The sequence below is a fragment of the Cinclus cinclus genome, chromosome 20 (assembly GCF_963662255.1).
Source record: "Cinclus cinclus chromosome 20, bCinCin1.1, whole genome shotgun sequence".
Taxonomy (NCBI): domain Eukaryota; kingdom Metazoa; phylum Chordata; class Aves; order Passeriformes; family Cinclidae; genus Cinclus; species Cinclus cinclus.
The window spans coordinates 11,524,132-11,538,855 of record NC_085065.1 but is presented as its reverse complement, the minus strand read 5'-3'; the positions used below and the strand labels follow the sequence as shown (position 1 = coordinate 11,538,855).

The 14,724-nt window shown below is 61.2% G+C and overlaps 2 protein-coding genes across 3 annotated transcripts; both read right to left on the bottom strand.

Moving 5' to 3' along the window:
- Positions 1-456: 456 nt before the first annotated feature.
- TTYH2 (tweety family member 2) lies at positions 457-7,331 on the bottom strand. Its single transcript, XM_062506205.1, has 14 exons — positions 7,203-7,331; positions 6,498-6,670; positions 5,185-5,296; positions 4,611-4,831; positions 4,435-4,530; positions 4,277-4,349; positions 4,122-4,191; positions 3,926-3,981; positions 3,753-3,845; positions 3,583-3,675; positions 3,361-3,503; positions 3,044-3,229; positions 2,882-2,960; positions 457-1,606 (listed from the first exon to the last, which is right to left on the bottom strand). Exons 1-14 carry the CDS (start codon positions 7,329-7,331, stop codon positions 1,529-1,531), a joined length of 1,602 nt encoding a protein of 533 aa, XP_062362189.1. The 3' UTR covers positions 457-1,528.
- A 490-nt stretch (positions 7,332-7,821) lies between these two features.
- RPL38 (ribosomal protein L38) lies at positions 7,822-9,393 on the bottom strand. Of its 2 annotated transcripts, none has more exons than XM_062506264.1 (5): positions 9,356-9,393; positions 9,124-9,155; positions 8,753-8,813; positions 8,098-8,220; positions 7,822-7,920 (listed from the first exon to the last, which is right to left on the bottom strand). In XM_062506264.1, exons 2-5 carry the CDS (start codon positions 9,124-9,126, stop codon positions 7,895-7,897), a joined length of 213 nt encoding a protein of 70 aa, XP_062362248.1. In that variant the 5' UTR covers positions 9,127-9,155; positions 9,356-9,393; the 3' UTR covers positions 7,822-7,894. The 2 variants fall into 2 exon arrangements, with proteins under 2 accessions (XP_062362248.1, XP_062362247.1); XM_062506263.1 differs by having other exon boundaries at positions 9,349-9,373.
- Between the last annotated feature and the right edge of the window lie 5,331 nt (positions 9,394-14,724).

The following is a 14,724-nucleotide window of genomic DNA, read 5'->3' as shown; positions in this document are numbered from 1 at the left end:
CAGAAGGTCCCAAAAGGAACGGGAACCTCGGCAAACCCCAAATGTGAGCAGGGATCCCGTGGAGGGAGGACGCTGAGAGGGCCGCAAAGGGCAGCAGGAGCCTCAGGGAGCCCCAAAACGGAGCTGAGACGCAGGGGCAGAGTGATGAAGCGCCCAGAGTGACAAGGGACCCCGCGGAGGCCCCGGGAGCCCGGTGGGGCCCGGTCCCGCCCCGCTCCCGGTGGGGCCTGACCGGGGAACGCGTCACCGTTGCCAAGTAACAGCTTCATTTCCCGTCACGTGACCAACCCTCCCACCAATGGCGGCGCGCGTGGCATCACGTGACGACCGCCATGTTGGGAAGGTCAACACAAAGATTCCCTGCACACCGCTTATTTCAGCCCCCCCCCAAATTATTATCCCCCCTAAAAAAACCCGCACGGGAGAGACTAATTTAGTCCAAGTGTTTATTATCTTTCCCCCCAAAAGGGCACATACAAATCCAGCCGGACTCCAGCTCCCAGCCGGAGCCCTTCAGTTAGTTCACATGCGGTTACAACAGCTCTTCTACCAGTACCATTACATGGAAACGTTAAAAGCCAAAAAAAAAAAAATTAAAAAAATCACTCGGGATATTCCCCAAGGGGAAGGATGCTAGTCATGGGGAACATGGAGAGGATGAGTCAGGGGGATGTCTTGGCCCTGGGTGTGGGGACACCCACTGCCCTGTCCGCACCCTTTGGGGTGGGATGGGCCAGGGGGTTCCATCCCTGTTCCAGGGGGAAAGGGCCTTTCCTGGGGATCCCCGTGCCAAAGGGCAGCTCCAAAAGGGCAAGTTCAGCTCTTACTGCTCTCCCAGCTCCTCGCCCTGGAAATGGTGGATGAGCCTCCCCCAGTGCCAGGTCCATGTTGTCCCTTCCCAGGTGCCTCACCCACTCCAGGGATGCCCCAGGAGTTCTTGTCCCTCTCCCAGGGGATTTGTGACCACTCCAGGGCTGCAGGAGGAGGGGAGCCTGCCCCAGCCCATACCTGCCCTAGGGAACCAAAAAGAGCCTAAACCCACCCCAAAACCCACTACAAACCCCACTGCAGCAACCCATCTCTGGAACAGAACCAGCACCTCCCACAGCTCCCAAATCCTGGGGCAAAGCGAAAGAAAACCAGCAAGGCCAAAACATCTGTAATTCCTCAGCCTGGGAATGCTCTGGCCGAGAGGCAGCGAGGGGGGCATGGGGAGCTGGGACAGCTGGGAAGGGGGTTCAGGAAGAGGTTGGGATCACTAGTGGTTGGTGCTGCATTGCTATGGGAGCCCCTGCCCGCACCTGGAGGCAGCGTGGCCTGGGATTTGTGCTCCAGAACATTCCCAGGAGAAGACACCAGAGACCCCTCTCTGCTCCCAGGAGCCCATAAGGCAGCAGGATTTGGGTCCTGGGGTCTGCCGAGGGGGGTGGGGTGCTGGGGGGCTTCAGGATCGTCCTCCAGCCCCTGCTGTGGCTCCTACCACGTGTTCTCTCTCCAGGCTCTTTGGTTTTCCAAGCAGAATCTCCTCCTAGGCCGGGAAGTCGCCGCGGTGCCGGACGTGCTCATCGGTGACCGCCAGGTACGTGGCTCTCATGCTAGGGGAGTACTGGGGGGGCACACGGGGGTCAGCACCCCAAAACACCCCACCCAGCCCCCTGCGCTGCCCCACGGATTGTTCCCACATGGATTCATCCCAAATTAATCTGTCAGGTGGGCATGGCAAGGGTCAGACCCTGCTCTCAGTCTCTCTAAGGGCTGGGGGAGACAAGACTCACGCCCCCAAGCCAAGACCCTTCAAGCCTGTCCAGCTCTGCTTTGTCCCTTCCCAGGTTCATCCTCCTCCTTCCCAGCTTCAGCCCAGCTGTAAATTCATCCCAAATCCACCTGTGGGGGTATGTTTGTGGGATACTAGAGAGCCCAAGCCTCCAGCCCCCTCCCCCAGATCACATCCCTCCAGGATTTCACAGCAGGGAGGATCATCCTGGCCAGGCATTAAGGAAGATTATTCTGAGTTTGTTATTCTGGACTCGGAAAGTCTTTCCTCAGGGATCTGAATCCTGGGTAAATTAGACTATTCAGGGCTGGGAGAAGCGCTCAAATTAATCCCCCCACTCGTGTTCCCCCCCCCCCGGGGAGGAGGCTCTTGCCAGCTGCCAGGTCTGTGAGATGGCAGCAAGCTTTCACCTGATGGAAAAAATCATCCCTGGAGGAGAGGGACACAGTATTCCTGCCACAGCAGCATTTCTGGAGCCATATCCTGACTGGCAGGGGTTCCACTGCTCCAGGGATGGAGACAGGGACCAGCATCCCAACACGCAGGAGATGAAAATCCTCCTGGAATCTGGCTGGGCACAAAATGTGGCCCTTTGTCCCCCCCTCCTTGAGCTCTCTGCATCCCAAAAGCCAAGCAGGAAAAGGGGATGGAGGGAGGTGTGGAAGGGTGAGGAAGAGGAGGAGGGGAGAACCTGGCTGCTGCCCCGGGATAAGGAGGGAGAAGGAAGTGGCTGAACTTACTCTTGATGGGCAACTTAGCTCCAAAATAAGGGATGCAAAAAATTAAAAGAAATCACAAAAAAAAAAAGAAGACAAGGAATAAAAAATAAAGCAGCAATACCAAACAGACAGGGCAGGATTAAACAAGCAGGGAAATGGGAATGTGAGAGACTGTGAGGAGCGTCCTCTGAGAGCCAGGATGGAGAGGAAACGCAGGGAACGGAGGGAGGGGAGGGTTATTTTGGTGTTCCCCAGCACGTGGCTGGGTTAGAACAGGGCAGGGGACCAGGATCTCCGTCCCACCCTGGCCAGCAGCTCTCAGTGACCCAGAGTGGCTGCCCAAGATGACCCTCCAGAGGTGTCACAAGGATTTGGTCACCCATCGTACCGTGGGGGGAGGAGAGCCTCTGCCGATGAGGGGCACGTTCTCATAGCGGGGGTTCCCTCCGAAGAGCACAGCCTGGTTCCTGGGGGGCACAGCGAGACCCCCGTCACCCCTGTCCCCAGCACAGCTCCCTGGCCGTGGCGGGGGGCTCGGGGGGATTCTCACATGTACTCAGAGACGGGGGCATTGGACACGGTCTGTGCCGGGGGGTGCAGGCTGCTCTGGCTGCCCAGGCTGCTGCTGTAGCTGCAGAAGCTGCGCAGCTGCCCCCGGGGCGGGCGGTGCGTGGCGATGCGCCGAGCCTGAGGGTTGAAGGGATCCTCCTCGTCCATGTCATCGTAGTCCCGGTCCCTGTGGGGGGAACAAGGTGCTGGCACTCGCACCCTGGGTGCCAAAGGTGGGGGTGTTTGTGCCCATGGTGAGGGCGTCTGTGCCCATGGTGAGGGCAGGGGGCTAGGGCAGGGGTCTTGGGGCACACGCACCGTCCTCCCAGCTGCTTCCAGGCGCGCGGGGACGCGCAGATCACGGTGGAGAAGGCGGCGGCTGCCAGCAGGGAGAAGAGCCCGAGGTAGAGCAGCCCCTCCACGCCGTCGTAGCAGATCCCAATGAGGCCATCCAGGTAATCCTGGTGGGACATGGGCAGGGCAGCGCTGGTGGCACCGCAGGGGCACCCCAGAGCAGGTCCCCAGACAGCCCCCCCTCACCTTGTGCAGCCCCCGGCAGTCCAGCAGGGCTGTGAGCTGGTGCAGGCTGGTCTCTGAGGAGTTGAGGACCTGCTGGACTCCTAGCAGGTCTTTCTGCAGGAAAAGGGGGAGTCAGGCAGCTCTGGGGAGCAGAAGGAGGGATAGGGATGCCCTGCTCCTCTCTCCTGTACCTCAGCTGTTGGGAAGAGGGGCAGTGAATGCTGGATGAGCCCCTGGATCTGGATCTGCATGGTGGTCAGCGAGCGCTGGAACACGGTGAGAGCCTGCAGGGGGGAGTGGGGAGCAGTCACAGACCCCCCCCAGTCCCAGGCAGCACTAAGGGAGGTGCCCACCCCCCCTGTACCTGCTGGAAGGGACTGCTCAGGCTCTGGTCACAGTACAGGTAATAATGAACCACCTCTGCAGAGAGAGTGGGAACATCAGCAGGAACACCGCAGGGCACAGGGAGCTGTGGGGCAGTGGCAGTGGGGGGAACCAGGCCTCCAGGTGGGTTTTGGGGTCCTGCCCACGCTCCCCTCCATCTCCCAGGCAGCTCTCACCTGTGCTGATCTCATCATCTGTCTGGTTCATGATGAACTTGTCCGGGGCCACGCAGAAGTCACTGGTGCCCTGTGGGGACAGAGGGACGTCACTGATGCCCGTAGTGTTCGGCACAGCCTCGGCCAGCCCTTCCCTCCCCTCCTGCCCCACTCACCACTGCTGCTGCTGTGTCCACGGCCATGGAGGCCCAGCTGAGGACCAGCATGAGCAGCCCACAGCACAACATCCTGCAGGGAGAGCGGGGAGCACGAGTGTGGAGCATGGCTGGGGGTCCCCCCAGGAACCCCACGAGGCCATCCCCAGGGTACTCACATGACCAGGAGACAGCGGGAGTGCTTGGCCAGCCCCAGGCAAGCCAGCAGGCAGACAGTGAGAACGAGGATGAAGAAGAGCAGGTAAGCCAACCACCTGGGTGCAGAGGAAGGCTCTGTCACACACGGCCACCTCCCCAGCCCCGCTGGGACATGCCCTGGAATGCCGGAGCTCACCGGTAATACTCGACATAGGCGACCTGTCCCGACAGCTGGGTGAGCTCAGCACTGACACCCTGCCAGGCTGGCAGGCCCTGGAGCTGCAGGACGATGCTGCCAGCCAGCTGCTGGGTGAACTTGAGGGTCTGCAAGTAATCCCCCCGCGAGGCCAGGAGCTCATTCAGCCGTGCCAGGTGCTGCTCCAGCCCTCCCTGCATCTGCAGCGTGGTGCTGGCAACCTGTGGCCACAGGGATGGTCAGTTCTGGGATGGTCAGTCCCCCAGGATGGTCAGCACCCACCAGCCTGGCAGAGCCATGTGCCATTCCATCCCTGGAATGCTTTTTCTCCAGGAGAGCAGCTCCACCCCAACCCAAGTTCTGTCCAAGCTAGATCCATCCTCCAGAACGACCCTGCCATGGCCCTGGCCCGGCCCTGCTGGGCCACAAAGATCCCATTCTGTGGGGTGACGTCACCCTCCCGCGCTGGGCATGGCACAGCCACCCCGGGGGCTCGGCCAGAGCACGCGGATGTCCCTCCCTGGTGCTTGAACCAAACCCAGAGCAGGGGACTGATGCAGCCTGGGGGCCCTACCAGGGAGTCGATGCCAGTGAGGGTCTGGTTGGCGTGGTCCAGGGCATAGAGCAGCTGGAAAACCCCGTCGTTGGTCTCGCTGTTCCCATAGAAGCCGACGCCGACGGCCGCGCTGTGGGCAGAGAGGGGACCCCGATGAGAGGGGAGGGACACGCTCACCCCGTGACACTGCCTGGACAGGGGACGCTCTCCGGAGCATCCCACTTTTGGCAGCAGAGACAAAGAGTGGGACAGCGACAGCACCGTGATGGGAACCTGCTCCTGTGGGTGCCAGGGGCCTGGGCACAGCTGGAGCTGCTCCGTGGGCATGGTGGGTTGGAAGCTCCTCCTGCCAAACCCTGAGAGATTGAGGGCGGAGGGGCTGGGCCAAGCAGATTAGGGGAATCCGCTGGAAACGTGGCTCCCGATTAAACCTTCGGCTCCAGGCCCTGTGGCGAGCTCCCTGCAGCTGCTGCAGAGCTCCCCACAGAGCTGGGATGGAGCTTGGAGCTGGCTCCGAGGACAGAGCTGCCCATGGCCGTGTCCTGGCCGGGGACATGCCCACACGTGGTCGGTGCACACGGTGTGGTGCTCACCAAACCCTGGTACAACCCACACAACCCGGCCTGCTAATAGCCACCATTAGCCCTTGGATGGCCACCAGCAGGCTGCTGGGGGAGTTCAAAGCCCCCAGGAGCTGCAGAGTGGCCCCTGTTGTGGTGGGGGGGGGGCTGGGGGAGCTCTCTGAGCTCATTAGTGCCGTTTCCCTGTCTCCCTGTTTCCCTGCATCCAGGCAGCCATCTCGCTCCGCCCCGGCAAAGCAGCCCCTTTGTCTGGAGCGAGGGTCGTGGCCAGGCAGCCAAAGGGGCCCCTGGCCCATCCTGCTCCCCCCCAATGCCAGGGAATACTCGGGATGGCTACCCTGGGGGTCTTCCCAGCCAAGGCTGCCCGGAACTGAGGTGGGCTTAGAAAGCTCCCAGAGCGGTGCTGGGTGAAGAAGCGTCCCCTTGTCTAATTGTTGTGGTTGCAATTAAGGTCGGGCACAAGGGACCTGCCAGCTGGGTCACGCTGCTGCCTGCCATCTGCTCTGGGCTGGGATTAGCGACCGGCCACGCTCCCGCCCGGGATTAGCCGGGAAGGCGGCACAGCCGTGACGGGGACGGGGACGGGGCTGGTCCGCAGCTGGTCCCTGGGGCTGCCCCAGCAGCTGCACAGGAGGAGGCAGGGATGGAACACATTTAATTGCACAGGTCTAATTAAAGCGACTCGTGGCCGGAGCACAGAGTCCCCTCGGTGACAGGGGGACAGCACCAGGTCCCTGTCCCCGTTCTCACCAGCAGATGAGCCCGGCAGTGACGGCCATCCAGGTGACACAACACGAGTGAGGCCGCTTGGTCTCAGAGTCCTGGTCTCTCTTGCAGCAGCACAGGCAGATCAAGTACACGGTGAGGAAGAGGAGGTTGAGGCCGAGGCACACGGCGGCCACCAAGCCCAGGAAAAGCAGCGACTGGAAGGAGAGAGGGGACAGTCAGCAGCCCTGCCCATGACCCGTTCGGATGCGGCCGCATTCAGCGTCCCGTGGGACTGTCACGTGGGGAAGAGGAAGTGTCCCTGTCCCCATCCCTGTCCCAATTCCCACGCAGGGCCTCCAAACCGCGCTGGCCGAGCCCGGGATGCAGCCGCTCCTTGCCGGGATGTTGGGGCACCAGGACCCCGGCGCTGACCCCCCTCCCCATTTGGGGATCACGGCAGGCAGTGCCCCGGGATACCGGGGGGGGGGGGCCGCGGCGGGTCCGGGAGCGCGGGGCAGGGGCTGGGGAGAACCAAAGGAAGCGATGAGGCCGGGAGGGGAGCGGCGGGGCCAGGGGTGCCGGTGCCGGCTGGCCCGAGGGGGGAGCCGGGCGATGAAAGGCGCTTTGTGCGCCGTGAGATCAGAGCTGGCTCCGGGCGCTGCCGGGGAGCGGCGCGGGGGGCGCGGGGCGAGCGGGACCCAATGCGGGGAGATGCTGGGGGGGGGCGCGGGGGTCCCGGGCCGGTACCTGCTGGTAGTCGGGGTCCTGCGGGCGGAAGGTGCTGGGTACGGGCTGTAGGTGCGGGCCGCGGTGCGGGAGCCCGTGCAGCCAGGCCGCCCACCATGGAGCCAGGTAATCGGCACGGGCGGGCCCCATGGCGGGCCGGGGTCGCCGCGCTGCCGGGCGGGGGGCGGCGGTGCCGCCACGCCGCGGGCTCTGCCCGCCCGCCCCGGACACGCCCCGGGACCAACCCCCCGGTACCGGCCCCCGACCCGCCCCGCGCTCCGCCCCCGGCAGCGCCCGCCGTGCCGGGGCCGCGGAGCCGCTCAACAGCGCAGCGCTGCTCGGGGGGAGAGCGCACCCCAAACTGCTGAGAGAGGGGCACAGCGCCCCAAATCTGCTACAGGGGCGCTGCTCCCTGTCAGCCCCTGCTATCGAGGACACCTGGTGGCCCTGTGTGCCAGCATCAGGTCCCAGCTGTCACCCCAGGGCCACCCACGAGCAAGGACCTCACTCCAGGTCCCGGGACTCCATGGTGCCAGATAGCAGAACTGGCCCCTGCACCCCTGTGCCAGGAGTGACACCAGCCCCAAAACCCCCAGAGTGTCCCCAGGGCCAGGAACAGCAAGTTGTGAAACACCAAACGTGACACCAGGAAAGTTTTTTTATTTATTTTAACAAACTCAAGAGAATCCAACAGATACCCAGCTGATCCCGGCTCATTTCAGCTCCTTCACGGCCAAACCTGGGGAGGAGAGAGAGGACATGGAAGGGGTGCCTGAAGCTCTCCAGCACTGACCCAGGCACATCACTGGTGCTGACACCAGTTCCAGGGACGGTGGGAACTCTGCAGGGATCCTTCCAAAGGGAGGGGGCTCTCAAGAGTCCCCCTCAATCCCAAACAATGAGATTCCCGTGATACCTGGGGGCAGGGACTGCTTCAGCTTCTCAGCCTTCTCCTTGTCAGTGATGACCAAGGTGTAGAGGTACCGGCTGCAGCGCACCTTGAACTTCACATTGTCCTTGTTCTTCTTGATCTTGACAGCTGTGCGGTGCAAGGGAGAGCAGGGACATCCCAAAGTCATCCCTGGGAAACCCAACCCACTCCCTTCCCCGTGCAGAGCACTCCAGCTCCGTCCAGAGTGACGATCAGGAGGAAAAAGCTCCTTGAGGGCTCTCTCGGCGCTCAACTCTCCCTTCTCACCCACAGTGAAACACTCCTGGGGGATCCTGCGACAGCCAGATCCAAACAAGCAGGAGAAGAGAGAAAACTCTTCCCGTGTTGTGGAACAGTGAGACAAGGCAGTGCTTTGTCTCAATTATCCTCATTTTGTGGTGACAACAAAAATCTCCCGTTGAGGATGATGAATCACCCATCAGGACAAAACTCCCAACATTCAACGCGGCATCCCACAGAGCAGGAGGAGATTTAGGAATTGCTCCCAGTGAGCTGCACCATTCCCCGGGAGACCCCACCCCAGGTCACCCCCGATCCCCCGACGTTCCCAAGCCAAGGAGCCCCTCAGTGTCTGTAGGGACATCTGGGGATGCTGGAGCACCCAGGGACCCCCACTCACACTTGGCGTCCTTCCGCCGTGCCGTCAGCAGGAAATCCTTGATCTCCTCAATCTTGCGAGGCTGCAAAGCCAAACAGAAATTCGTGAAATCATGGAATGTTTCAGGTTGGAAGGGACCCTAAAATTGATCCGGTTCCACCCCGTGCATGGGCAGGGACACCCTCCAGGCCTGCAGCATTTCCAGGGATGTGCTCTCTGCCCCAAGCTCATTCCCCAGTTCATGCTTTGCTCACAGAACCCCCCCCCCCCCGCTCACCGATCCCCCCCAGTTCCGCACCCCGCTCACACCTCGGCAAACCAGGGACCCCCAAAGCCGCCCCTCTCTCACTTCAGGGACCCCCACCCTCCCCCTGCAGCCCCCGGCTCCTCACCATGGTTGCAGCCCGGCTTCGACAGCTCCAACCTGCGGCGTAAACGAGCCAAGATGGTGTCAGCGCAGCCCTCCACCCATCGCGCCCTCCGCCCAACATCAGATCCCCCCGCTCCCCCTCCTCCCCCCGGCCCGCCCCGGGGCCGCCCGGTGCCGTGAGGCCGCGGATGGCGGCGGATCCCCCCAGGCCTCTCACCGCCCCCCCCCCGGGTCCTCCCGGCCCTACCGCTCACCCGCCGCCGCTGCGCACAAACCGGAAATGACCGCGGCACTTCCGCATCCGGAATTTTATTTCCTACGGCGCGGGCAGCGGACAAAAAGCTCCCGATCGCGGTGGCGTGACCTGCGATGAGTTGATGGGGGCTTAGCCTTAGGGCGGGCGCTGGAGACTGCGGGGCGAATTTTGGGCACCTCCAGCCTCCCAGAGCCAGCCGGGCACGGGGAGCAGAGGGGGCTGCTTCCAGTTTGCCGAACCTCAGGATCTCTCCGGGGGATTATCCGTCTAAAATCCCGTCTCAGTCCTGCTCCAGGGAGCTCCGGGAGGTGCCGGGGCTCGATAGCCCGGGTAGGGCTGTAATGGACCGGTTTTGCCACAAGAGAGAGCTTCAATCCCGCTGAAACCCCCAAAGCCGTGTAAACCGCCCCAAAACCCCGGGTGGAATCTTTGGGGATGGGTGGCGAGGATGTGACATCCTGTCACTGTCCCCATCCCCATCTTGCCAAGCCCTAAGTGGGGCTGAACCGGTTTTTGGGGATGCTGGGATGTTCCTAAGAGGTGCTGGATGAGGTCACAATCCCCCCAGTAGCTCCCAGTATCACCCCAAACCCAGGAGATGATTTTGGGATGGGACCCTTCTCCCTCGCCACCAAACAAGCTTTTTAATTGTTTGATTTACTTATCTCCTCTCTGATGGGCTGATCTACTCCGCTGCCTTTTAATTGCTCCCAAACTCGAGCGGTTTTTCATGTTTTAAGAAATGCTGAATGGTGTAATTAAACCCCTGGCAGCGTAAATCAGCGGCGCGGGAGGACGACAGCCCCGAATTAAAGCTTTTGGCATAACAATAAAACTAAATCGGCATGAAAAGTGCCCGTTTTGGCACCAGCGCTGAATGCTGATGCCGAGGGGGGCTGGAGCTCCATCCAGGCACCCCTAAAAATCCCCGGGTTTTTGTGGGATCTTGCAATTATTCGGGTTGGGATGGACCTTAAGGCTCACCCTGTTTCACATCCCTGGAAGTGTCCAAGGCTGGGTTGGATGTTTTGGAGCAGCCTGGGATAGTGGAAGGTGTCCCTGCCCATGGCAGGGGGTGGGATGGGGTGAATTTAGGGTCTCTTCCCACCCAAACCGTTCCATGCCTTCATGATGCCTTCATTTGTGTCATTAATGAAGATACAAAATAACCCTGGTCCCTGTAAGGACCTTGAGGGTCACCGCTGGTCCCTGATGTCCATCAGGACTCTGAGCCATCGGCCCCAACCCTCTGGATGGGACATTCCAATCAATTCCTTCTCCATCCACAATCCACCCATTTGTCTTCCCAAAATGCAGCTTGGGAGCAGGGGAAGGGGATGGGTGTGGGGCAGGGGGTGCCTGTCTCCCCTCCCCTGCACCCCTGGAGCAGCGGCATTCCCACCCTTCCCAAGGAAAGGAATCACTTTTCCTTTATTAACAATATTTAAAGCCGAGTGGGTGCCTAAATCAACAAAAATAATTCATGAGAGTCATTAGCTCCTCAAAGTCAGGCTCTTTTTACGACCGACTTTAAATTAAAAAAAAAAAGAAAGAAAGAAATTAAAAAAAAAATTAAAAATTCCAACCTCAAACCCCACCACGTTCGGAATCCGCAGCTTTTCCAAGACATCAAATGTGTTTCCTGCCGCCTCCCCCCGGCCCGGCACCGCCGCCGGAGGAAATTCAATTAACGGCCTTAATTCACCCTCCGACTGCCAGTTTTAGATTAAAAAATCATTTGGATTCTGCTCGGGAAGCGCTGGGAAAGGATCAGGGGGGATTGAACCTCGTGGTTTGGGGGTGCCGTGAAGCCCCTTGGTGTGGGGTTTGGTGGACAGGGCAGTGAGGACCCTCCCCGTCCTTCCTCCTCCTCCTTTTCTCCAACATCTCCAAAGACTCCGTGCAGCCTCTGGTTTGTTCTTCCAGCCCCCGTGTCCCTCGGAACAGTGCCTGTGCCGAGAGGCAGAAGTGGGAGCTGGCAGAGGGAACAAGAGACACGACAGGACACGTTCACTGGAGATTAGGGGCACAAACTGCAGCAGGAATTGATTTCTCCCCCAGTTTACCAGAATTTCTCCCCCCAGTGCAGAGGAGAAAGGTGGATTGCCGTCTCTGCCGTGTGCTGGCAGCATTTATCACTACCAGGGACAGGAATCTCTCCCCAGTCTCTCCCTATTTCCTTCTTTTTTCCCCTTTCGCTCTCATTTTCCTCCTTGCTCAGATCTCCACGCGGCAGCGCTGCCGATCAATCCGCTCCTAGCGCAGCTCCCCCAAACTCCCGCATCCATCAGCCCGGCTCACACCGAACATCCGGAGCTTCATGGGCAATTTGGAGCCCAAAACAACCCGTTTGGAGACTCCGTCGTATTTTCTTCATCTCTTCCCCTTTTGTTATGTGTTCGTGGAGGACAAAGGCAGGCGCAGGCTGAGGGGGGAACAGGCAGCGGTGGCAGAGCTGAATCCCAAGAAACAAAGCGCCTGTTTTCATGGAAATGCCCTGGAAAGGAGGCAGCAAATTTGGGGAAGGGGGAGGACAGGGCTGGGGAAATGTCTGGGGGGGAATTAAGTTCAGCGCTGGCGTGGTGGTGTGGCCAGAACAGGGAAAAGAAGGATAACTGGGCTGGAAGTTTTCCTGCAGGCACGGGGCACTGTTGGAAGCTCTGGAATACAGATCTGTTTTTTAATTAGGGATGGGTTGGGCCGGATCCTGCCCGGGAACAGCATCCAGACAGGAGCCAGGAGCAGCATCTGGGTGGGGAGAGCTCCTGCTTTGCCTCCAGCTTTTCACAGCCCCCCAAAACATTTGGAGGGGGGATCTGCCCTGGCTGGGGACACAGTCTGGCATGTGAGGTGCTGTGTCCTGTCCCCTTGTGTCCCTCACATATCCCCCTGCTGTTCCAATATCACTGATAGTGACCCAGAGATGATACCAGACACATCCAGGACCTGATGGGCTGCAGGGAGACCCCCGCCCATGGGTGCTGGAGGACGGGGTGCCATGGGTGGGCAATCCCAGACGGGCCCAGACCGGAGCCCCAGTGGGTGCTGGCACCAGGGGACACAGAGCAGGCAGAGTGTGACACGGATGGGTGACAGCCATGGTGGCACTGCCGGGTGAGGACAGAGCGGCTCCCTGTCACCCCTCTCGGCTCCAGCCGAATTTGGTGTCATCCTGCAGAGGAAGATTATGGTAATTTTCCTCCCCCCTTACGCATAATTTTCCGACCGGGCTGCAGCAGCGGCTGTGGGAGAGGCTGGGTGATGGGAATGTCATCTGTGATTCCATTATGTCCTCCTGCCTCCCTGCTTTCTTTTCCTTGTGAAACCTTCATCAAAATCTGTCGATCTAATTAGGACAATTACAGCGTGAGGACAGCTGAAACCTGCCCAGAGCCGCAGAGGCGAGAAGGGGCACCAGGGTTTGGGGAGAGGGAGGGGGGTTTGAGGTTTTTTTGGGGTTACTTTGGCTTTGCAGGGGGATGGTTAGGATTGGCGGGGGGGGGGGGGGGAGGGGGTGTGTCCCATGTGCTGTTCCCGGCTTTGTTTTTTGGGGTGCACGGCCCCAAGAGGATGCAAGTGACCTCAGAGGTGTCCTCGTGGCTGCGTCCTGCCAGGGGACACGGGAGCTGCACGTGCCGGTGACACCTCTGTGTCCCACCCCGCTGGCTGCCACGAGCTTTAGGGACCGCAACACCTCTCTGGGGACAGCTGCCAGCCCTGCCCGAGGCACACGTTGTCCCCCATCCCCGGGGGTCTCGGCGAGGTGTCCCCGTGCTCTGCAGCTCCCGGATCCTCATTGGTATTCCACGGGCGAGCGGTGGCAGCTGGCGGGATGGGAGCGGAGTGACAGCGGTGACAGGTAACGCCAGCCACGGTGACGGCGGCAGCCGGCGGGCTGGCAGCCAGGCCACAGCTCCGCTGGGCTCCGGATCCGTGTCTCCACACCGCGGGAGGAGTGGCAATGGCCCGGGGATGGATGCTTCAGGACGGGTGGGAGCTGCTCCAGGGGGTGCCCGCCCTGCGGGGCTGGGGATGCTCCACCAGCCACGGGCACAGCGGGCAGAGCCCCGCTGGCATCCGGATCCGTGTGCCCACGGTGGAATTAGCCATGGGAGGATGGGGAGAGCCCCAGGGGTGGCTGTCCCAGGATCCAGGCCCCTGAGCTCTGCCGTGGGTGCAGCGATGTCACCCTGGGGATGCTCCACCAACCACGGCGACGGCGGCAGAGAGGGCACAGCTCCACCGAGATCCAGATCCATGTCCCCGCGCTGGGATCAGCCATAAGAGGACAGGGACAGCCCCCGGGGATGCGCCAGGCCCCTGAGCTCTGCTGTGGGTGCAGCGATGCTCACCCCGGGAGCGCTGGGGATGCTCCGAGCAGAGAATTGGGGAGCAGCCACCCGTGCCACACCAAGACGGGGACAAAAAGCCAGGCGGGGACATTCTGTGACCCTGCACCCATCCCCGGGTGGGGGAGCGGAGCCGGAGGGACACGGCGGGCAGAGCCGGCTGCACGGGCAATTAAGGGAAGTGCCAATTGTCAGCGCCGGTGATTAACGCTGCTCCAAATCCGCATGAATATTAACGGCAGACACGGCCCAGGCTCCCGCGCCATGAATTCTGGATGAATCTTAAGATAAATCGTTTGGATAACTTAGCGGCAGCTGTACTCCCTCGCTACCCACTGCCTCCCAAAATCAGCTCACGTCAGGCGAGAGGAGCCAGCACGGACCAGGGATCGCCGCCGGGAATCGCTGCTCGGGGCTGGAGTGTTGGGATAGGAGCGGGGGAGAGCGGGGTGCCCGGGGCTCCCCAGAGGGGACGGCAAAGGCTCCGCGGCTCTGGCGCCTTCCCAGGAACTGGTGACAAATCCTGTCACTCGCCACACTGCTGTTGTCTTTGCAGGGATATATTTGCTTTGCCTCGGGGGCTCCTTCCCGGAGGGGTGGCATTTGTCACCAGCGTTATGGATGCAGCGCGTCCCCTCTCCGACACCACATTCCCATTAGCAGGAGCACATCCCGCTCCTCCAGCCCTGTCTTGAGCATCTTCAGGCCCAGGTGCAGAGATCCATCTTCCCGACGGGGACCTGCCCGGCCCGGGCCCCGCTTCCCATTGGCATTCAGCCGCCGCGTGCTCCCGGTCCAAATGCAGCGGAGCCGCCGCCGCGTCCTCGGGGGCCGGGGCCTTGATTGCATCCTTGTGCTTCCATAAATCAGCCCGGGGAGCCTGGCAGTGCGAGGGGGGAATGGCAATGTCACAGGCAAGGGACGAGCACAGCCGTGTTCCTGGGATGGGATGCAGGGACCAGGATCATCCCGTCCCTGGGATGGGATGCAGGGACAACCTTATCCCTGGGATGGGATG

Excerpts from the sequence above, each read along its gene's own strand:
- TTYH2 (XM_062506205.1), bottom strand. The coding sequence starts at position 7,331 with ATGGGGCCCGCCCGTGCCGATTACCTGGCTCCATGGTGGGCGGCCTGG. Across the intron at positions 4,531-4,610 it reads GCCTATGTCGAGTATTACCG|GTGGTTGGCTTACCTGCTCT; the intron begins GTGAGCTCCGGC and ends CTCTGCACCCAG. Across the intron at positions 4,350-4,434 it reads TCCCGCTGTCTCCTGGTCAT|GATGTTGTGCTGTGGGCTGC; the intron begins GTGAGTACCCTG and ends CTCTCCCTGCAG.
- RPL38 (XM_062506264.1), bottom strand. Across the intron at positions 8,221-8,752 it reads ACGGCGGAAGGACGCCAAGT|CTGTCAAGATCAAGAAGAAC; the intron begins GTGAGTGGGGGT and ends TGCACCGCACAG. Across the intron at positions 7,921-8,097 it reads GAAGCAGTCCCTGCCCCCAG|GTTTGGCCGTGAAGGAGCTG; the intron begins GTATCACGGGAA and ends TCTCCTCCCCAG.